General features: G+C 48.1%; 1 protein-coding gene across 1 annotated transcript in view; it reads left to right on the plus strand.

Moving 5' to 3' along the window:
• FBXL5 (F-box and leucine rich repeat protein 5) overlaps positions 1-23,876 on the plus strand; it is a 322,370-nt gene that overhangs the window by 34,257 nt on the left and 264,237 nt on the right. The window contains exon 4 of the mRNA XM_086964073.1: positions 4,498-4,684. Within this exon, the coding sequence (XP_086820199.1) occupies positions 4,498-4,684 (187 nt within the window). The remainder of the gene's footprint in view (positions 1-4,497; positions 4,685-23,876) is intronic.

Genomic DNA, 23,876 nt, shown 5'->3' on the forward strand with positions numbered 1-23,876 from the left:
TTTGAGAATGTTCCGATGGAGGGGGAGAAAAAGAGAATAACCTTAGACGGTTCCAGTAGAACCTGAAACCATAATTGGGAGCACCACAAGGACGTTGACAGGGTCAGCTCTGCCTTCGGTTTTCATACTGAGTCAGCATGCTCATGATCATTGACAAAGGTGAAAAGGCATAAATCTGAGTTGAGGACCAGTCCGGAGTTAAAGTGTGGCTTCAGGAAGGGAAACTTGTCACCAGCAGTAAAACCTCTGGTGTTGATGATCCATATGCAAGGCAAACACATCCATGTCTCAAGGGCCCACCTTGCCATCAATACCTGAAACCAGTCCTTTAGAAACAGAGAATTCCAGTGCAGCATTAGGTTCTGTATGCACAGCAAGTACTTTTCCGCCATAGAGACCTTCTTGTCTTGGAAGAAATGCCAGAAGTCCTTGGAAAATTCTGCAAGCACTCTAAAATGTGCACCTCTGAGCATGTTGAGGTATCGAAATGCTGACGCATTTTCCATTTTCAGGGCTACTGAACAGAACACTTTAAACTTTGTCTTGCAGTTGATCACGAAGGACTCTGCCAAACGTCTCAGGCAATTGATCTGCTGTCCCAATTCTTTCTAATCATTGTCCACCTAGCCACTATGAGCAGCCCTGCCCAAACGGCTGGCATCCGACTGTCATGAGGTCTGAACTGTCCCAAAGATTGCCCTGCCATTCCGGGCGAGAACTTCTTCTCCTTCACTTAAGAAAGACCTCTTCTGAGATAAGTTGCTTTCAAACGTTAAAGCGTTGTCTTGTGGAAAGGGCTGGGGAAAATTCCCCCTATCGAAAAAGCTGAGAGGCACGGCAGTCAGGTCAGAAACCTAAGGGATATCATGCTACTTTTTCTATAACTATACTCAACCACTTCTGGATGTTTTTCATCTTCTACAACAGAGGTTTCATTGATAATTGGACCGAGTCCACATCCAAGCCCAGACAGGTATGTTACGGTCTCCGACTTCTTGTCCTTGATGAATGAAGTGTATAACACAAGAAATACAGGGGGTCTACCAGCTTAATACTAGAGCTGTACTGTCAAAACCGAGTCCACAAGATCTCAGAGTGTGTATATCACAAAGACAGTGTGTTTGAGAAAAAAAAAGAGAGAAAAAAAGGTGAACTGTACATGCATAGAAGGGACCGTTACATCATAGGGTATTGATAAATGGCTAACCAGTCCAAAACGATTCAGATCGGGTTTCCATCAAACAGACTTAATGAACAGTCATATAATTTGGCCAAACCCTTGTGCATAAAGGTTGATCCCTTGATCATAGGGACAGTACCCGCACCTTATCGCTGTTTTGGGATTTGGTCCACCAACATAAACAAAACGTCCATGATGACTGATCTTTTGATGGTAGAAAAGACAAGTGCAACAAAACAAATAGTGAAATTAAAATAGGATGGAATGCCCTCCTTCTGACAACTTTATTCTGCGGACAAGACACACCTCCTAACTAAAAACCATAACAGTGCAAAAAAGACAGTAACAGATATCTGCCTATAAAAGGGCCGACATGTTTCTGCCTAATGGGTGTAAATCCCTTGGCATTCATCAGGGCCTCTGCTCTTATAATAGTTGCACTCCTAGTAGTGAAATAAACAGGATCACCACCATCACCAAAGAAATAAAGATAAACCTGGTTAGATACGGTACAACCTGTAGTAACCACAGACTTTCACCCTCCGACTCACTTTGGCTACAGTGAATTTCCTTAATGGTAGGGGAACGGACCTCACCTCACCTGGACTCTGCTCAGGTATAGGAGGCCCACACTATCTGTCGGTGCCACAAGCTTGCATCTGAGGCTTGGGGGAGGATGAATGAAGCCCAGCACTTCCAAGAGTGAACTCGTAATCCTGAGATCCTCCTGAAATAGCTCCAAGGATCCCATGACAAGCTGAACGGGATAGCTGTCTTCTTAATCCTGATCCTCCTTTCTGAGCTGGAGAATTATTCTGTGTGGAGGAAAGATGAGGAATAGGGGCCCTTGAAATTGAGCTTTACCAGCCGGTTGTGAAGAAGCAGGATATCCCTGAGGAGGTGAATCCCCTTCATCTTGAAGTTGTGATAAATTACCCAACAATTGAACTCCTAGAGGTTTATAACTGGGCATTGACCCTTTTTTTGTCTGCTAGAAGTAGACTACTTACAAAACCTCTTGGATGAAGAAAAGACTATACTACCACCCCATTCTCGAGAACAGACTGAACGTCTTGCTCTGTAAGCAGAGTTTCAGATTAAGACCAAGATTGACCAGGATAAAAGGAATGGGTCTAATTCCCTGAAAGGGCTGATATTAAAGCTCTTTATGAAAAACCTAGACCGTGTGCAAGATCTAAGAATCCCATATGATCTCTTTCCACTTTGGAACAAAGAAAGCCAGCTTGCCCCCGCCCCCCCCCCCCCCCCCCCTTATGATTTTGAGAAAGAGGTAACTCCTTCTGGAGCATTGACTGCATCTCTGAAGGCTCTACTGCCTCCTGAACTGCATCCTGCCTTTTCTGGCTCCTTCTATTGGGGATCCCTCCTGGAGTTTTGGTCTTGCTAAGAGGCTGGGAAGTAAGCACGTCAAATCATGTAACTCCTACCCGCAGCTCCTCCAAAAATCTTTTGTCTGAAGACTTTATTCATTAATGGTTGATCCTATATCGAGAAAGGAAAAGGTAGTAACAGCTTTGCCAAGCTCTTTGATAAAAGTATCTCCAAAGACTCCTCCATTTGTGATCGGGTCAACCTACGGGTTAGTCATCTTCCCTAACCTGGGTCAATCTTTATTAAGAGAGATTGATGCTTCTGCATAGACAGGGAACATTTGTTGTTCCCTAGCAAACAGATCACGCTCTGCGCCCAGGCTGCAAATTGCCAATCTCTTTGACCTCTTGGGCCATAGCCCAAAACTTCACGAGTGCCTGTGGTGCCCAAAAATTGCCTTGGCAGGACCTCAAAACCTATCAATCCCTTTCTGGGGATCTTTCACATATTACCAATGGAGCTTTACCCTCCAGAAAAGGAAAAGGACGCTCTGCTTTGAGATTACCTATTACCTTAATAGGTAATGGGTATTACCTTTTTGTCTAGAGGCTTTTGTAATCTATTTCTCACACATTGACCTATTTCGTCGGGTGGATTCCAGTGTACAGATCAAGGATGCCAAATGACCTCTGTATCCAATATGTCAGAAAGTGTTTAGTTCCCCCCGGCCTCCAAACACCCCTTTCCAAGGGGTCTCCTCATCTAGTCTGGGCTGTTTAGCCCCAGGGTCTGCTAGGTCCTGGTATGGAGAGTGAGTGAGTGTGTGTGTGAGAGAAAAAAACAATAAAAACCCTATGCTTCAAGAATCTGATGTAAGAGGTTCAAATGCATCCACAGGAGTCTTCTGGGGGGGACTCTGCAAGGAGGCTTGTTAATGCCCTGGTGTTTGAGGGTCTTCATATGCCCTGAACCGTCTCTCGCTGTGAGTTTTGGGCTATGTGTTCAGGCAAGCAAAATAATTGGTCTTCCCAGGGCCTCCAGCACAGAAAAAATAGCCTTTTGCAAACTAGAATCTATCTCCTCCACAAAGCTACCATCAATGATCTGCCGAAATGTCCACAAACAAGTTGGGATCTTGAGACTTCACCATTATGATCCGGGATCCCAACAAGGGGGAAAAAAGACACTATAGTGCCCCCCTCCATGATAGTCTGGGAAAAGTCACCCTAGTCTCAAGCCTGGTCACAGTAGGAGGATATAGAGCAGGGGTCTCCAAACTGGTCCTGGAGGGCCGGATCCATGCCAGATTTTTTGGATATCCCCATTGAGATACATGTAGTTATTTAAAAAATCTGGCATGGATCCGGCCCTCCAGGACCGGTTTGGGGACCCCTGATATAGAGGGTAAACAAGAACCAAAATCCCACAAAGAGAAGCAGAGTGAAGAGGATTCCAAAAGCGTCACTAGAGGGGAAAGCAGCATTTGAAAAACTCGCTTAGAGCTTATTTTTTTCTCCACTGAACTCGGTTTAACTTTAATGAGGGAGTGCTGGCCGGTAGGGTGTGTAAGGCTGCGTGTGTTGATGCAGTGCCCTCTATGGGCATTCAAAGTGCACCATGCACAAAGTGCTCACTGTTGACCACAAAGAGCCTGTAACCCAATGCAGTGTTCTCTCTAAAACCGAGTCGTGATGAAGTGCGACTTGAGACACTGGTAACTCCCCATTATCTGACTGCTGAATAGTGGAGAAAGGGGAAGTCAGTTATACATGAATTGATGACCTGTGATTGGAGGATGTTTCTTAGGGACTCTTGCTATATGTAGTCCCTGTGGTTTGGTTATGCTGTAAGGCTTCTGAGTGGCAATAAAGGAGAAAGGAAAGCATAATAAGAAGCCTCCCCTCCTGACTTAGAATCCATTTCAATCTGACTCCTGGCTATTGATATTTTGTGGAGTAATTTGTAGTTTTATTTTTGCAATTTAGGTATTTCAACCTATGTTGATGGAATATTTTACTTATGACGAATTAAAGGATATTAAAAAGAAAGTAATCGCCCAACATTGCTCGAGCAAGGATACTGCAGAACTGGTTAAAAACCTTAGTCTTTGGAATCAGGCTGAAGAACTCCAGAAGGTTTTTAAGTATTCTGTGGATGAGAAGACGGATGAAGGTGAGCCATTACTAAGTACATCCAAAATGTAATTCTGAAATTCTTAAGTTTCCTACAATATAAAGGTCTGTAAATAAATAGGCACTGTCCACTCTAAGCGCATTATCATACATTGTAATGCTGCTGAATTTTTTGTCTATTGTAAGTTTTGTTTAATATATTTTTAATGTTGTTTTCTCTGCCTGGTCAGCCAGGAATGTAGCTTTCTTCTACATCATTGCAAGTGTCGGATTTCATACGGAGGTACAACTATGTTTTGTTGGGAGGGGAAACAAGGAATGAGGTCATCTGAGTCCGTTGTTTGTACTCCCAGAAACTGCCAACGTTGTATAATGCACTTTCCATATTTAATGTTAAATCTAGCTCCTTTGTTCCTACATGTACCTGCTGCAGGATGTGTGTTCCTCCACACCAGCAGAGAAGAGCACATTACAGAGTTATATAGAGAGACGGCTTGAAATGTATTCAAAGTGTTTTGCCAGGCTACAAGCTGTAAGTTTTAGCAGAAAAGTTGCTGCAGGAAGAGGGACTTGCCTTTGTTCTGTAGAGACCTTCTCAGGAACTGTGATGAGATTGGCCCGCGATGGACAAGTGTGCCTCAGAAGCAATTAGTATCAGAGTACAGTGATATTACGAGCGCACCTGGCCTTCTGAGGAGCGCCAAGTGCAATGTAGCCTAGTAGTCAGCCCAGAAAAAATATTTTCCCTGACATGGGGTTATTTTTTTAATTCTACATGGGGTGGCTTTGTAAGGATATAAAAGAGGGTAATTGTATGCATCCTATGTTTGTTTACCTAGCTATGCAGGAGTCCCAGTAAAAGTACATGAGTTTGCGTAAGGTTCCTGTACAACTTGCAGGATTGGAACCTAGTGTATGTGTTTTTCCTGTGCACACTTAACAGCCTTAAACATGCTCTGTGCGCTGTTTCTTGACAATTGCTCCTAGAGTCTTATGTATTTTCTGCAATCTGGTGGGTCTGTGGTACACTGTGGACAAGCGTTTGGATATTGAAAGCTTAACTTTTCCCCTTTATTAAACTTTTTTTGGAGGGGTTTCATTCTCTGATTCTGAGGTTTGAGCTTTCCTCTGAAGAGAGAAGTTGGGGATTGATATGGAAAAGCTGCCATTCATACATCCGTCAACCAGTCCTTACATTCTAAAGTAGATTTTTTGTTTAATATCGGTTTTGTTAATATCTGTTATCGAATATAAACAAGAAAAAAATACACATGTCACAGAAAATTGGAGGGCCGAGGTGGAAGAGCAACAAAAAGTGGGTAACAGAAGAAGCAAACAGTTCCGGACCCCCACACAGGGATAGATCTAGTTACGTAAGTTGGAAGATACAAATGTAATGAAGGCACAGCGACTTCCCAAGGGACAACCGTAAAAAGAAAAAAGGGCCTTTGACACGCTCCCAGGTCTAAAGTAGATTTGAGATGACTGGTTTTTGTCTCTTTGATTTATTTTTGTTGGCTGAGGCTACGTATGGCATGCTCTGCCTATAAGGCGATCATAGTATGCGGTATAAGACTGGGACGGGCAAACCTATATGTTTGGCCTTAGCCAATTTTTAAGTGTTTTGTGTTCAGAATTACTTGAGCGGCTTGCTGCCGCCACTTGTAGATTTGATGCACATCATTAAGCTTCCTTTTTTATTTCTGTGTGACTGGGAACATTAGCCAGATAACGTGTTGGTAGAAACTGCCCCTTTTTGCACGGTCGCCCGGGTTTTATTTATTTTTTGCCGAATTTTATTGCAGATACTCCACACTGCTGTCAAGTGCTCAGTGCATGTGCTCTGGCTCCTAAAACATTTAGCAATCGACTAGTCCCTGATTTGGCATATTTAACTCTCTTGTAAGGCCATAGTATGTGGTTTAAAACCTGTACTCATGGCATGGAGAGTTACATTTCACCTGTTGACTGCAGCACTTATTTAACCATCCTCTAGTGTGACAAAGGAAACCGTGGCTTCACGCCTACCATTGTAGCCTGACTGCTGTAGTGTGGAACACTGCTGGATGTGTAAAATGATACCAGGGGGGTGGAACCTGTTGGATCTGTGACTTGAGGAGGTCAGATCCCTTTCCACTTGAAATCCAAGGAGAGAAAGATCTCCATGTATCATAAGGCTGAGCGCCTGGGTTGCTTCAGGAAAATAAAAAACGGAAGAGGATATTTCTATGAATAATCCCAGCTGACCAGTGGACCAGGACTAAACTTTATTGTTGCCCTCTGCTTTTACATCCTTAGAGTCTTAAAGTACAGAGTCTCGTAAGGGTTACCCCTGAGATAGTGGGCTTTGGAAGTGTGCTCTTGTGGGAGCACCATAGTTTGAGGACTTTTTCAAAACTTTTTCTCCAGAGCTTCACGGAGATCAACCTTAAATTATCCGACCGGACATTCCACAATGTGAATTGAAATTCATGTTTGTCCTCCCTGGAGAAGTTTTTCTTCCGAACAGGAAAATCCTTTCGCAGATTGAGCCGTCCTATTCCCAGGCCCTAGTGGTGCCAACATCCTTGGTGTATCTCACACACGCTCCATTGCAGTCTGCCTCAAATCGATCCTGGGGCAGTGTTTACCATAACCTTTGACTACCTTTTGGCTCTTTTATAGTTTCTGGCACTATTTTAATTTAAATATTTAAAAAAAACACATCTCTGGTTCCCTTTATTGGAATTGTCATTTTTGTATCACTTTGTTCGTTAAGCTTTACTCTACTTATTAAGGTCTCGCCTACGCAGTGCGCATGCACTTCATAGGAGACTTTTAGCCTTCGTGCAGCTCTTTTGAAAGCACATACTCATGCTTGTGGCGGCATACGCCTTGCGGGAGTGCGCAGCGGCGTCACAAGCACGAGTATGTGCTCTGAAAAAGAGAAGACTTGCACGCACGCACACACGCACTCGCCACTCCTGGGCCAGCAAACACACAATTCTTCTGGCATGCTTCCTTTCGTTGTTATGCCTTCCTGAGCTCAGTGACAAAGTACAACATCCTTTCACTGATAAGTATTTTGTATGCGTTTGTCAAACTTCTTTTTTGTTTGCAAATGTATTGATACAAATGGTTGTGTTTTCTCCTTGCTGCCAGCATCAGCAGTAATTGTTCTCTTCCTACATTGAATCTATTTCCTGTGACTTGACTTCTGCACTCCACATATTCCCTAAAATGTTAATATCCAGTGTTCAGATCACAGAGTTGTAAGCATCTATGCTCTTTTCAAAGTAATTTTTGCATTTGATTGCAGGGAATAAGCACAATTTAATTTTATTCTTCAAAAAAAGAAACAAAGACTTTTGAAAAGCACATGTGCACTACCTTTCCGATAGATATTTTAATAGTTTGAGAAGGCCTGTGTTACATCTGGGCGTCCCTAGTTGGCAATGGTTATCACCTTTTTCCAAATAGGGACCCTTACTTCTAAGTCAGGATACACTCCTTAACCCCTTCCATGCTGATGACGGCCAGGAACCGTCATGACACACAGTGCTCGTGTGCTGCTCACCCCCTTGGTAGCTTGGCACGAGCAGTTAGGCTTCTCTCAGAGGCAGTGTGTTAAGCATTTGTGAATATATACAGTGAAAACACTACAGATGGACACAACACGGGTATTATAAAAATAAGTATTCTTTATATAGTCTTAAACACAAGACCACAAACGACAAAAATCCACAATACTACACTTAAGATCACTTCAAAGATGATTAAAGTCTCTTAGTTCAAGTTGGTGGTAAATGCGTCAAAGTTCTCAACAAAGTACCTGGATGCATAACTCAAAGTGAACAAAAGGGGAGATGCGTCGGTTCCGTGACCCGGGGGAACGGTTGCGTCCTTCCTCAATGCTTGCGCAGAGTAGTCGGACTCGTCATGAGCCTTACCGGTGCGACGGTGATGCATGGATTCTCGGCCTGCGGGTCCGTTGCGGTGCGCAAGATGGCGCCTTGAGGTAATGAGATGATCTGGTTGCGATGCGAGAAGATGGCGCACTTGATGCTGCGATGCGATGATGCCCTGGCAGCCTTGCGACGACTCTGTACTTTGGAACCGCGACAGGCCCTGCGACACGCTTCTCCTGTGATGCGATGGCGACTCACTCGATGGCGTCACGCTTCTCCGGTGATGCGACAGCAGGCAGCTTCGATGAACACGCGCTTCCAGGGAGATGCGGCGAAGGGTCTCTTCTCCAGCGTTGCGATGATTTCAGCTGCAGCGGCGACACGCTTCTTCTCGATGCGTCGCACTTCCAGCGGCACGCAAGTGTCTGGAGTCCGAATTCCCAGCAAGGAAATTCAGGAGGGAGCTGGAGGTGAAGTCTTTTGTCCCTGAGTCTTCAGCAGGTGGCAAGCACAGTTCAAGCCCTTGGAGAATATTCTGTAGATGAAAGTCCTTAAGTTCCTTCTCGTTTCCCTTGGCAATGAAGCAACCATTGCAGGCCAACCCAGCAAACAGCACACTGGCAGAGGGGCAGTACAAACTCCTGCAGCTTCCTTGGTGGTTCTCCTTGGCAGAAAGGTTTCTTGTTCCAGAAGTGATCTAATTTCTTGGGATCAGGGTCCCAATATTTATACCCCACAATCCTTTGTTCTCTGAAGGCAGAAAGGCCTCTGCCTAGTCCAAACCAGTTCCTGAGCACTTTGTTTACATGACTCTTCTTCCTTTCACTGTGCAGGGCAGACACATCAGCCGCCCCACAGGAGGTGGAGCCAGCACAGGGGAGGGAAGATACAGCTCTGGAGGACTCTGTTGACATGATTCTTCCTCTCCTTTCACAGTGCAGGGCAGAGACATCAGACAAGCCACAGGGGCTGGAGCCAGCATTGTAGAGGGAAGGCCAGCCCTATTCAGGTCCCAGGTACAACTCCTCTCTCCCATCTAGATGCACATCTCTCTATTCACCACTGGTCTGCCCCTGGTCTGCCCCAGCTTGTCTCCTAGATTTCCGCAGCCCTGTCACTCACAAACCCAGACAAGGAATACACAACCCAGGAGAGGCAGGCACAAATGGTTAGGCTAGCAAATACCTGATTTCTAAAAGTGTTATTTGCAAACACAGAATGTTAAAATAAACTTTACTAAAAGATGTATTTTATTATTCTGAGTTCAGACATACTCCATTCGAATTTCTACCATGTTCCCGGAGTCAGTTATGATTATAAGAATGTAATAATCTAACTGCCGATTTATAGCCTATGAGAACAGGTAGCCTTCAATAGTGAAAAACGAAAATGTCTGTAATTCACTATTAGAACATACTACACACATCAGAGCATGTCCTACCTTATACTTACAATGCATCCTGCCCTTGAGCCTACCATAGGAGAGTGTAATATGAAGCAAAGGGAAGGTTTATGGACTGGCAAGTGGGTGCACTTGCCCAAGTCGATTTGGCAGTGCTAGACTGCACACAGGCCTTGCAATGGCAGGCCTGAGACGCATTTTACAAGCTGCTTCTGTGGGTGGCACAACCAGTGCTGCAAGCCCACCAGCAGCATTTGATTACGAGCCCTGGGCACACATGGTGCACTATACTAGGGGCTGACAGATAAATCAAATAACCCAATTATGGAATAACCAATTAGTACATCAATTTAACATAGGGAGCACTTGCACTGTGGCACTGATTAGCAGTGGCACAGTGCCCAAAGCATAAATCCATCAAAAACATATCAAAACAGAGGAGGCAATCCGTCAAAATGGAAGGGAGACTCACGCCAATGATGTCGGGTCTAACAACCTGTAATAATATTTTACCTCAAACTTCAGAGGGTGCCTCGGGGCTGGCGGCAACTGCGTTTGGCAAGGTAGCACTTTTGCACTTTTCAAAGTTATTTGTTTATTTTGTTGTGTATCTTTGCCCTCTGAAAAGCTTTCCTTTTCTTTGTTTTTCTTTTGATCAACTGTTAATTTAGTGTCATTGTATGCTGATCTGCAGCCAAAGCCCACAAGCATACAAAATGAACAGTTTTCTGAACAACAAACAGTGAATGAAAACAATTGACCAACGTCAATGAAACACAAGCAAATTACCGATTTTGCTTTTCAAGTGCACATACGCTTAAGAGATACAATGTTGCACTCCTAGATTATTTATCTATGTACATTATTATTGTGCTAATTACGTTGCATATTGTACCTTGTTCTCACTGAACGTTAAAGCCCTTATATATGTAATATAACAATCACTTAATGACTGAACCGGTTTCTGCTGTCTTCTGTTATGCGGCTGGTTGCATTATCGGCAACCTGTTTTTTGCCTTTGGCACCAGGAGGCATTTATAAACGCCATTATGACATAAATAAAACATTTGAATCAGATCAAGGTAGCCTGTATACACTTTTCAGAGCTACTTGTGTATTTGATTGAAAGGAATAAGCACAATGGCTTTACGATATAAAACAAAGTCTGTTTATAGTCCGCTTCGGCCTGCTAAAACTTCAGAGGGCACCTCGGGGATGGCAGGTAGCGCTGCAAGTGTGCTTGGCAAGGTAGCGTTTCTGCACTTTTCAAAGTTATTTATTTCCTGGTTTTGAAGAGCCAGCTAGTGGGATTGTGAGGCTTGTATTGGGTGACCGGTTCATGCTTGCAGTCTGTTTTTTTTTTTTCTTTTATGATGACTCCTAGACTGACTTGAAAGTTGCTGGTTGGCTTAATAGTCTAATCGTACTTCCTTGGTGCGTTATATCGTACTTCCTTGGTGCGTTATTTAGACCCAGTAAAAGTAAGAACCTTTTGAAGCTCTGACTTTTTGGGGCTCCCAGCAATCGGGTGCGTGCTCCTGCCCTGAGATTAAAGGGGCTGTAAAATGTGGACATTTCCCAGTCCTCTGCTTCACAGAAAAATCTGCTGGCTCTACTGGCCCATTGCCACCTCCAGGAGAGAAGTGGGGTTGACATGCTGAATAGTCCTTCTTAATTAAAGGCCACATACATAGCTCTCCTAATCTCAAAATTATAATAATCCTAATAGTCTAATAAGAAGCCAATAGCCCAATCTCTGTTGTCAAACTTCCACAGAGTAAGATGTTTTTTGTGTTAATTGAAACGTTTTTGCTACATCGCTCTAGAATTTGGACGAGTGATAGTGTGCTTTAAAATAAAGGGTAATAACAAGAGAACTTGAACAGCACTTTCTGGTGAAAAATAAATTACACTAATAAATATGTTCGAGCTATATACATTGGTGATTGGCATCATTACAGACCCAATGCATTTAAAATATGTATACATTTGTAGTCGGCAGTGAGTAAGCACATCAAACATTGCCAGTAGGTCTCGCCTTTGGGACCTGTTAAGTGTTTGGTTATCCACACACACACACACACACAATATCCTTGGGGAACAACATTAACTGTTGCATGGCTAAACACTTATAATGCCCCAAAGGCGAGACCTATTGGCTATGCCAATGCTTGTTATAAATTGTAGTGGGATTCCTATGTTTTCGACTTTTTAACTGTCTTGGAACTCCAAGTTAATACTCTGTGCTAAAGCTACAAGTGGCTGTCCTCTGGCTTCAATTTCTGAAACCTTTGACTGGGCCTTACAAATGAGTAACTCTATTACTTGTAATGGACGTCCATCCACCCAATTAATATTTCGCCTTCTCACATTACTCTATTGTGTGCTGGCTATTTGATGATTTGTAACAACACCTCGGTTTCCTTACTTTTCCTGTACATTTCATCATTGAGAGTTAACCTGTTATCCGTTATTTTTAGGTTAAATATCTTTTATAGGAAAATGTAACCACTTAAGTGCTCATGACCAGATGGTCTGGTTTTCAGTGCAGCCTGCTCCAATGGTACCGAAAATGAGAACAGCTCATCCTTGGCACTAAAGCGTTTAAAAGGGCCTTAGAGCGACTAACCATTGGTTGACTTTCACGTCACTCATTTCCTCTCTTCTTATTGGTCAGCAGCTTCCTGCTTCTTCCTGGGCTTCGAGTTTCTATCCCTTCGTTGGAGCGTAGACCTGTCTACAGCCAGTGTCCTTCCACTTTTAGACATGCACTCTCTAACAGAGCATGTGTCTGCAGTCAGTCTGCCCTCACCCGTGCTTTTCCTGACTCCCTCCATTCATCTGTAGTCTTGCCGCACCCTCACTCCCCAACCCCTCTGGTGTTGCTTGCCCCTCTCCTGCTCCGGTTTCTTTTTTGCCCTGCCTCCCTCCTGCCTTCGTTCCTAGTCTTCCACCAACTCCTTCCCCCATGTTGCTTGCCTGTTCCTTCATACTCCCTCTCCTACTCTTCTCCTGCCCATGCTTCTTCTAGCCTACTGCCTGCCACAAAAATAAACCATTAACATTGCATCGCTGCTGTTGTGCAATATGGCTTAAAGTAACCAAAAAAATCTCTATTCCGCTGTCAGCGATGGATGTGCAACAAGTCCAAAGAAAAAAAACCCACAAAAAAATGACTATTCCAATAGGTCTCTCACAGATTAAACCTATTGGCTTTGCAAATGAGTGTTCTCTCATTTTTTCGGATCAGTTTCTTCGCACCAAGTTAGTTTGGTAATCATTGTGTTATAGTAATATTACATCCTAAATGTATGGTTCATGTGACAGACATGTTAGGCCAGTTCAGCTCTTGCTTATAAATACAACAGTTGATGGACAGAATGCACAACAATGGCATACATTCACCCCAGTACAGAGATCTGGGCCTAAATCCATCGTTTTTTTTGCACTCCACACCACCCAAGTTCAGACCTGGCCATATGCAAATCAGCCTTGACCCTGTGCCTCATGGGAACAGTCCAGCCCGAACTGCCAAGCCATGTCTTTCCTGGACCGAAATTAAGCATCCTAGGAAGTTAGAGGTATCCGAGAATATCCTTCGGACTCACTTCTCTGGCAGTCTGAACTTATCTGCATTTGAAAACTTGAGGAAAAAAATTCCTGGTGCAGACAATCCTAAATGCTTGTAAAGCATTTGCAGAAAAACTTATTTAGAGTTGGCCAGATAGCGTTCTTCATCAAAACGTGGCAGATGTTGAAACTGCCGTAACTACTGTGCCCTTGACTGTCATGCACTTGTAATATTTATTTATTTATTTAGAAGTTTTCTATAGCTCTAACAAGACCCGAAGGTAGCAGAGCGCTTTACAGTAAAAGGAATGACAAGGTGAAACAAAAAGACACGTAACAAATAAAGGCAATCCTCAAAACATCTGCCACTTTTTGACAGAGTGCCACTTCAAATGAGGACCGTTGTAAAAATAAAGCATGACGATAGCATGTAGGCCACAAGTATGACCAATGTGCACCCATTTTCTGGAGTCACTGAAGACATAGTGGCTCAAATCAAGTTTAGGAAGAAAAACATGGCTTGTAATAATTTTGGTGAGATCTATGAGAAACGTGTTCCACTTTAGATGGAACAATTTAAAAGACCGCATAGGTAATTAATAGGCCATGGAAGATATGTATTTATTTTTTCAAGGTCATTTAAAGTCGCAAAAAGACTGTTCCTCTTCAGTCTGTTTACCAGAACCTCAGTTTGTGTAGTAAAAAGTGAAGCAAGTTGGACTATGCAAGTTTGACTTAGAGAGCGCTGGAGACTGTAGTACCAAGTCTCCTAGGTAATTTCTTGCCCAGTAAAAGCTCTGCATCTTCAATATGGTTGAGTTATTTTCTTTTTTGCAGCAATACGGTTTGCAAAGTGTCAGTCTTGCAGTCCTTCATAGTCCTTCACAATAGAAAAAGTAGAGGCTACTGCTTCTTTAACAGTGAGATGAACGATAATGAACATTCAAAGTCAAGAAAGGACATCATTCTTCCTGTTCCTGTTTTAGACAGGCAGTTTGATCTGGTGAATTGCCAGCTTCTCATACCATCTGCATGTTTTACAAGTTGCTTCATATGATTGAAGTAACTCTGCACTTTTCTTAATGGCACCCTTTTCTATTCCCTATTCAAGTGTACAATTGGTCTTGTGCACTTCTGCCAGTTGATCTCAAACTTTGACTAGAGAAGTGCTCTCATCACGAATTGTAGTGAGCACATGTACTTCCCATCTGCCCGAGAATTTCACAGCTAGCAGCTGTTCGTAATGTAAGGCTCCACACTGACCTTTTTGGAGCTTCTTGCAAACAAGCTCATAAGGGAATCCCTTCTGGTGAATTCCACACCATGCCAATGTGTTGCAGATTGTTGAACATCTATATTCCTGTATAGATGTTTTCCTCATAAAGGATATATAACCTTTATGAAAGTAATGAGAAAGATCACATATAGTCTTTTCATTAGTTCCTAATGTGAAAGGTCAACCAGATGGAGTTATGATTGGATCCTTTCCTGTTTACACTTTCAGACTGTATGTACAACCTGTGGCACTCTTGTAAAGAGTGATGTCGTATTAAGTTCTTTTACTTTGTATATGCCAAATGGACAGTAGTCACCCTTTGTAAGGGATCACAGACTTCTTGACTGCTGCGTTCTTTCCTGGAGCATAAACCCCAGGAAGCCTGGAATAGAAATATTCCATTACAAGCTTAATTTAAAAAAAATCTGTCTTTGTCTAGTTGGTTTGGTGGCAGTGATGCAGAGGAGGGAAATGACACCAAAGTACGTTTGTCCCCAAGGGCTGTTAACTATGACAACAGTACACCCCCCCCCCCCCCCCCCCCCAACCCAAAAAAACAATTCCCTGTGTCTAGTGGCAAATTCTGGCTATGTGATAACCATGAACAAAGTAGAGACCGGGAGCAGTTTAGGTCCAACAAACACACTTCCCTGTATGGACTAATCCGTATACCAAGAACAAAGAGTATGTAGTGGGGAAACACCATTGTTGTCTTGTCCACGACAAGGGTGGAATGTAAATATTTAGGAGCAAGAGCCTTCGCCTACCCAACTGGGTGGCATGCTTCATCAACGGGCAGCTCCTCGTTATGCAAGCGCTGCAGGGCCTAGTGGGCCCCTTAAGGGCCTCTTTGCTGGAGATCTTTTAAAATGATTTGTGGTAGCAAGCCTGTAGTGAGGGTGCTAGGAGTGTAGATGGGAGGAAAAATGAGTGAAGAGCTTAAAACGACTAAGGACTACCTAACTACTACTTTATTATAAAGGTAGTTCTAGTCGAGGTTAAAATGTGAAAGTAAACCGGAAATAATGGTCATTCTTGTTTATTTCAAAGGATCAAGTTGAGTAAGAGTCAACCTGTTTCTTGCCAAAAACGGAGTCACAAATGATTTGTGACAATTTATCAGGACCATTAAATATCCTAAACTACGGGAAACTGGGACAGTTATCCAAATTAGTGAATGGCCCAAACAAAATGACCACCTTTATAGTCTGGCTTAGCCGATACCTCTTACAAGTAATGAAGAGATGGGAAGAATCCAACCCTATCGGAGTAGTACTTGGGCCCCTAATGTATTGCAGGTTTAACTGCGCTTTGTGCGGTCTGGCGTCAAATGTGGAAAATGCCAGCGACCTACACCCTCTCTGCAATCTTGCATACTCTTTGTATACTATGTGAGAACAGTGCCAGCACTAATTCCCTGGCATCAATCCTTCAGGAGAAGCACTGTTGTGAAGGAAGATGATCTACCGTCCCACTGGTACCCCTCTGCATTGTGGTGCTGAGGGGATATGGTGGGGGTCTACTTCGAAATACAGACTCTGAGACTTGATGGTCTCCAGCAGTAACACCAACCGAAGGAATGAGGATATCATCAGTCTGCCTTGGAAGAATCCAGGAACGGAAGTGAAAGCATTCCGACACCCTTGAAAGACATGGTGTTCCTGTCCTATGCACTAATAAGGTAGTACAGAGGATGTGAACATCACAGCCCCTTCAGTAAAGGGGTTAAGAAAGATGGCTAGTAATCAAAAGTCAAATCTTAATTTCCTTACTGTGTAATAATGAACGGTAACTCCCTTTTTTTTTCTTTCCCCAACTGAGCCTAGGTATACATTAGGATCATATTGTAACTGCGTCCTGTATATTTTTGTAAAAAATTGTTTAAAAATATATATATTTTTTTGATAATAAAGTTTTATTTAAGTTTTAAACACAAGGAAATTCATTCGCAACAAGTCACATATTCCCGTAGAGCACCCCTGATTCACCCACCTGACCTCACAAAGCAGTTTAACATGGATAGCACGAGTCATTAGTTCCCAGCAATCACAACATAATGTCAGATTCTTCACGGCGGTAGTACACCAAACCATTTGCCTCATATCTTGTTAAAAAGTTCCGGGCAACCCCTCGCCTCAAAAACTGATTCTTCTTGAGTCCCACACCAGTCCACTCCTTTATTTCGACAATGTCGGTGCCTCCCTCTGAGACCACCTAGCAGCGATGTCTCGTTTCGCCAGGGCCATACCCAGAAACCGCTTATCGGCGCGGGAGCAGTCCAGACCATCAAACACTCCAAGAAGCAAATGTCTCAGGTCATGCAGAACTACCCAACCCAGCACACCCGTGAGCTCCCTCTCCACTCCCCTCCAGAAGGGCTCCAGGGCCGGGCAAAGCCACACCACGTGGAAGAAGTCAGCCGGGGTACCAGCGCATCGGGCACATGACTGGGAGGGCCGCACACCGCTCGAAAGAGACGGTCTGGCGTCAAATAGGCCATGTGGAGGAAGTAGAGCTGGACCAGGCGTAGTTCCGAAGATGTGGTTAGGGTTCTGGGCGCCATAAGGGCTTCACGCCAGTCCACCTCATCCAAGGGGCCCTCCCATTCCTCCCATCTCTCTAAGGTGATCCAAGGATGCAGGGGAATTATTAATAAGGGCAAGTTATATCCGAGAGACCCCTCCCTTCCCCAGATCTCCCATCATGACCTGGGCCTCCAGGGGACTAAACTCCGGGAGGGAAGTGGGTGTGGGGAGGTGAGTGTGGAGGGCATGTCGGAGTTGTAGGTATTTGTAGAATTGGGAGTGTAGAAGTGAGTGACGCTGCTGCAGGTCAGCGAAGGAGCGTATGTGAACCCCCACCCAGACGTCGCCGAGGAGGGTTATCCCCACCAGGTCCAATTGACGGAGCCCCTCCAGGACGGCGGCCTCCCCCAACCAGGTGCCGCACCAAAGGGGTGTCTGCCTAGTCAGTTTCCGGTCCCAGCGCACCAGGCGAAGTGCGGTGCGCCAAGCCATAAGGACCGACCTGGTGACGGAGGGTATGTACCTGGGCACCGGGGAGCCGTACAGAAAGCCCTGCAGGTGTGTGAACTCAAGAACAGCAAGCTCCACCCGGTAGGCGGGGGTCAGACCAAACACCCGCAAACCAATTGTGGATCACTATGAGCTTGGTGGCCAGGTAGTAGTCGTAGAGGTTGGTAACTCCCATACCACCGTCGTATGAGGGAATGTGGGAGTGAGAGAGTGAGAGGCGGGAGCGTCCCCTTCCCCACAAGAATCGAATCAACATACTATCTATTTCCCGGAACCAGCCGCTCGAGAGGGGGATCGAGGTATTTTGTAGGATATATAGGAAGCGTGGGAGGATCATCTTAAAAAGGGCACTGCATCCCAGCGGGTTAAGGGGGAGGGATTGCCAATTACGGAGATCATTTTTCATCCGGGGGTGATGTTAAGGGTCCACTCTAGTTCAGGCAAGAGGTTTTTCCACACACCCAGGTATTTAAAGGACTGTTTCCGAAGGGGGATCACCGCTTGCCAATCAAAGCAGGCTCGGGAGGGGTGGAGGGGAACCAGGGTGGACTTTGCCGGGTTAAGGCGGAGACCGGAGACCTGCTCAAAGGCCGCCAGCGCTCTCAGGGACCGGGGGCCGGAGCACTCTGGGTCAGCCAAATAGAGCAGCACGTCGTCCGCTTATAGAGCGATTTTGTCCGTGTGGCTCCGATCCCATTGCCATCCCCGAATCAAGGGGTCTTGTCGTATGAGCGCCGCCAGGGGCTTCATCGCCAACGCAAACAGGAGTGGGCAGAGAGGACACGCCTGGCGGGTGCCCCTGCGGATGGGGAACGGTGCGGAGAGTTTGCCATTAACGAGCACCCGGGCTCTAGGGCTATTGTAGAGGACTTGGATCAGGCGGCGGAAGGGAGGGCCGAAGCCCAGCCGCTCCAAAACATCGCCTAGATACCCCCAGTCCACCGTGTCGAATGCCTTCTCGAAGTCAAGGAGAAGGGCCAGGTGGGGGGAGAGCCTGTGACGATGGCCAGGACAAGGTAAAGATGGTGGATGCAATGTCGGGTGCCTCTGGCCGGCATGAAGCTGCATTGATCAGGGTGGACTAGGTCAGACAGGAGAGGGCGGAGCCTCTGGGCGGTGGCGAATATCTTAATTTCAGTGTTAATCAGGGAAATGGGCCTAAAGGCTGAGCAATCCAAGGAGAGTGGGTGTGTCTTTGGGATGACCACGATGGTCGCCACGTCTGATTCCGATGGGAAGGACCCATCCTGCACCACCTGTCGAAAGAGCTCCTTCAGGTGGGGTACCAGATCATCTCGGGAACACAGAATAATATTCCTGGGGGAAACCATCCGGCCCAGGCGTTTTGCCGGAGTGTAGCAGGGTGATAGCCCAATGGATTTCTTCCGAGGTAAGCGGGCCATCTAAGGTGTCTTCTACCTCCTTTCGAAGACAAGGCAAAGAAAATCCGGAGTCTGCCATCAGGTCTGCAAGGGAGGCGCCAGGGGGACGCGCAGCATCGAGGGCCTCATAGTAGTGGGCGAAGGTCTGTGCTATGGCCTGAGACGCCACATGGCGAGTCCCATCAGCCGCGCGGATCTCGGGGACAATACAGTGAGCGTTGGGATAGGAGATCAAATTATGGAGCAGTTTCCCGTTTTTGACGCCCCATACGTATACGCGGGCAACCGAGGATCGCCAGAACATTTTGGCGGACTCCATAGCGACCCGCCGGATATCGTCCCGGACCAGGGCCAGTTGTTTGGTAGAATCTGTGGCGTCTGATTCCAGTAGGTCGCACTCTAGGCGGAGGGCCGTGGATTCCATCTGCGCCAGATGGGCAGATTGAGCCGCGCGTTTGGCATGGACAAGTCCCCTAGCAACTCCTCGAAGCACTGTCTTGCCAGCCTCCCAGAGCGATCTGTAGCGTCTGATTCCAGTTGGTCGCACTCTAGGCGGAGGGCCGTGGATTCCATCTGCGCCAGATGGGCAGATTGAGCCGCGCGTTTGGCATGGACAAGTCCCCTAGCAACTCCTCGAAGCACTGTCTTGCCAGCCTCCCAGAGCGTTCCTTGTGAAGAGACCGACTCCATATTGGCAGAGAAGTAGTGCCGGAGTTCCTGACCGAGGTAGTCTACCAGGTCTGGGTCTTGCAGGTACCACGCATTTAGACGCCAGGTAGTCCTAGGGCCAGTAGGTGGGGACCCAATGCGCACAGCGACAGGGGAATGATCAGAGATCCCTCTAGCGAGGATCTCCGCCCCGGACACCAGCTGTGTGTCAGTAGCGGGCATAAGAATCAAGTCTATCCGCGAGTGGTTTCGGTGGGCAGCGGACGTGTGGGTGTATCGTGTCACTCGAGGGTTCCACGCTCTCCACACATCGCAGAGTCCCAGCGCCGAGGCCCAACCTTCCAGACACTTTGCGGAAGTGCGCCGCTGCGCCGAAGGAGGGCCTGATACGTCCCTGTGGGGCTGGGGAACCGCGTTGAAGTCACCTCCGATAACTGTGAGAGGGAAGAGACCACGCGCGTGAGGTGCTGAAGGGTGGAGGACCGGAGGGCCGAGGACAGGAGGGCCAGGGGCACGTATACGGAGAGAAGGTTTAGGGGGTTACCCTCAACCAAGCCCGAGATCGCCACGTACGTACCCTGAGTATCAGGGGCAACCTGGGTTACGGTGAACGGGAGCCCGCGCCGCAGAAGAACGGCCACTTCCCTAGAGCCCCTGGCGAAGCCGGAGTGCCAGACGCGATCGAACCCGTAGCGCGCCAGGAATTGACACTGAGAGCCCAGAAGGTGGGTCTCCTGGAGGCGCAGGGCATCAGGGAGGTGGCGGCGGGCAGCGCGCAGCACGGCCGTGCGTTTGATACGGTCCAGGAGGCCATTCACGTTCCAGGAGAGAATATGGAGGGGCATGTCGGAGACGTAGGGCAGTGGAGAGGCGTGATCTAGCACGAAACGGGTGAGTGCAAGAGGTCTCCCCTCAGCCGGGGAGAGGCCCGGAAATGTTCGGGACTTCGGGCCCATGTAGGGGCATACGTGACCAATGCAGGGGACAGTGGGGCGTATGAGTACACATACAGGCAGAGCAAGGCTGTCTAGAGTCGGTCAACAAGAACCAAACCATAAGGGATAGGTACCCCTCGTGAACAGGGGGCAGGACAAGGTCAAGCTCAGGGAACCGGGGTGTGTCATGTGGAGTCAGGGGTATGTGCAGTTGCCGGGGAGGATGAAAAGGACAGGTGACTAGCGATTAAAAACAACAAAGGCGGCCCGTGGACGGCCAAAAACAACGAACTCTTGAGGGACAACGATCCCTCCCCACCCCCCATTCCCCCAACTCCCCCCACCCTATACTTCGAAACGGGAAGCGTCTGTTGCCCTTAACTAGCTACAACCTCTTAGGACTAGTGCTAAACTAAAACTGTTAGCTAAGGGTAGGGACTATGGCTAGAACACCAATAGGGAGGATCCCTCTCCATAATGCAGGATATAAACCAGCAGTGCCAATAAAAACAAAAAACATCACCATCCATGTACAGTAGTAGATGAATGACAGTCTGTGAACAGGCCAATGCCTCCATGGCGGTGCAGGGAGGACTCCATGTCCCCAGACGCGGGGCTCAGGGAGCCACAGGAGCGCCAAGCCGCAGGCCCAGCCGATTCCGGTCCCGGCCCTCCAGACCCGGGCGTAAGTCTCCTGGTCCAGTCAAAGCAGGTCAGTACAAAGTCGCGTTCAATCAGGGGTCAGAGTCTCCTTCAGAGTCACAAAGCCTCGGACTTCTGGAGAGGTCGGTGTCCGAAACGGCACGTCGCAGGGTGTCGGTGGGCCCAATGGCCGAACGCAGGTCAGTCAGGGACTGGGTCTGTGAGGTCGGTTCAGGGTCTCGTTGTTGTGCCACATGGGGAGGCCTGCTGGGCCCCGGGGCCCGGCGAGCGGGAGCTCTGCACCCCGCGTGCTCGCCTCCTGTGGGATCCAGTCCTGCGTCGCCTGGGCTTGGGTGCAGCATCACCCAGGTGGTCTGGGGCCATTTGGGGCGGAGAACGGGTCACCTGCAGCTGGAGGGATGTGTCTTCCGTGGCCCAGGTCCACGCTGCCTGCGGGGAATCGAAGAATAGGGTCCAACCTTGGAAGGAGACCTTAAGCCGGGCTGGGAAGAGGAGTCCATAACGGAGGTGCATCGCCCTAAGCTTCTGTTTCACCTCCTCATAGGAGCGGCGCTGGGACTGGACTTCTCTCGAGAAGTCGGGAAAAATCATTATCTTGGAGTCTCGGTGGTGTATCTGTCCCAACTCCCGAGCGGCTCTTAAAATGGCATCTCGATCCTGATAGTTGCGAACACGAAGGATGAATTGTCGAGCAGGGGCTCCCGGTGGTGGTTTTGGGGCCAAGGAGCGATGGGCATGCTCAATCGCGAACCATGGGGAGAGCTTGTCCTTTGGCATCCAGGTGCGGATCCATTCCTCTAGGAAGGTGGCCGCATTCGCCTGTTCGACCCCCTCGGGGAAGCACAGGAGGCGCATCCTCAGCGCGACGTTGAAGCTCAGCGGTTTGCGATTGGAGACGAGCCATTTGGGCCTTGATAGTGGAGACATCATCCTCTACTGTGGAGATCCGGGATTCAGCCTCCGTGAGGCGCTCCGTGGCCTTGCGGAGGTCTTGACGGATAAGAGATACGTCTATCTTTACCTCCCCTATCTTGGCTTCAACAGATGTCTGTGAGGTCGAGATCGCTTGAAGGATAGTTTGTAAGTCACCTCCAGCCGGGCCAGGGCCCGGGAGCTTGTCCGCGCCAGTCCCTTTTCTAACCATAGCAAATTTGTCCAGGGTCGTCTGAGCAGCAGGTACGGAGACCGCGGGTGCCCGAGGTTTCCCCATGGTGCGGCAGCCCTCCGAACTCGGGGTCAAGGATCCGATGCAGGGCTAAGTGCCACGATCTCCGGTATCGCAGGCAGGAAAGCCGCAGGTCAGTGCCACACACTGTCCGTCACGCCGGGACTAAGGAGAGCAGGGCAGAGGCCAGCCACAATCTCAGATGGGTGAAGTCCAGCACAGTGGGTATCCCAGTCAGGTCTAGCGACCCCCGAAGGTCCGTCAGATAGGTGGGAAGAAGGCGGGCTGCGGCCCCCAAGTCTCGGCAGGAGGAGGGGACGCTGCTCCTATCACAGTGTAATGCCGCCCGACTAGACGGCCGGGCACCCAGTCGGAGCACAGCCTCCAAGGCTCGAACGCCAGTACTCCAGGCCCCACGCAGTAGGGAGGCCTCAAGGGTAGCGCCACACTAGACCCGGGCCGAGAGACTGGCCAAGCCGAGGTCGCGGCACACCGCAGAGTTTCGTGTCCCCGGGAAGCAGCAGGTGTGGTTAGAGCCCCCCCCGTGGGTGAGAGGCAGCCGGGGGCCACCCCTCCAAGATGGCGTGGGGAGGAGGGAGCGGAGAGCGGGTAGGCGCCCCAGCACCCACCACCAAACTGGGAGCAGGGGGGCGCAGAAGCCGGGTGACGTCCAGGTGTAGCACCCTCCGGGGCCTACTCGAGAGGAAAGTCGCAGGGGGAGGGCAGGACAGCGCCACTCACCAGGAGGAGGCCCATGGGCAGCGATGCAGGCATTACGCAGTCTTCAGGGCAGCCGTCTCTCTCCCACGGGTCACACGCAGTGCAGGGCCAGCAGCCGCCGATCAGACGTGGCACGCCGCAAATGCCGGTCTCTGCAAACTGTGCTCCGCATCCATCCAGGCCAGGGCTCCTCCGCGGATTACCAGGCAGGCAGCGGCCGGTCTCCCACCCAGGGTCAGGGCGGGGGGGCCGCCGCGAGAGCTCCACTCCAGCGACTGATCAGGCAGATCCACTGCAGGGCACTGCAGGACCAGCCCCACCACCAGCAAGAGGGGCGCCAATGGCACAGGCGTAGAAGTGCGCCGGGGGAGGCAGGCAGCGAGCAGCAAATCCGTCAGGCCGGAGCACCTCAGGGGGGCTGCCATCTTGGTGCAGTGTCGGGCACCGGACTCTCACAGCGGGGACCGATGGCGGAGGGCCAGCCCGCCCCAGTCCCTGCTCTGGGCTCCCTGGTCCGCAGCAGGTTCT

The sequence above is a fragment of the Lissotriton vulgaris genome, chromosome 3_2 (assembly GCF_964263255.1).
Source record: "Lissotriton vulgaris chromosome 3_2, aLisVul1.2, whole genome shotgun sequence".
Lineage (NCBI taxonomy): Eukaryota > Metazoa > Chordata > Amphibia > Caudata > Salamandridae > Lissotriton > Lissotriton vulgaris.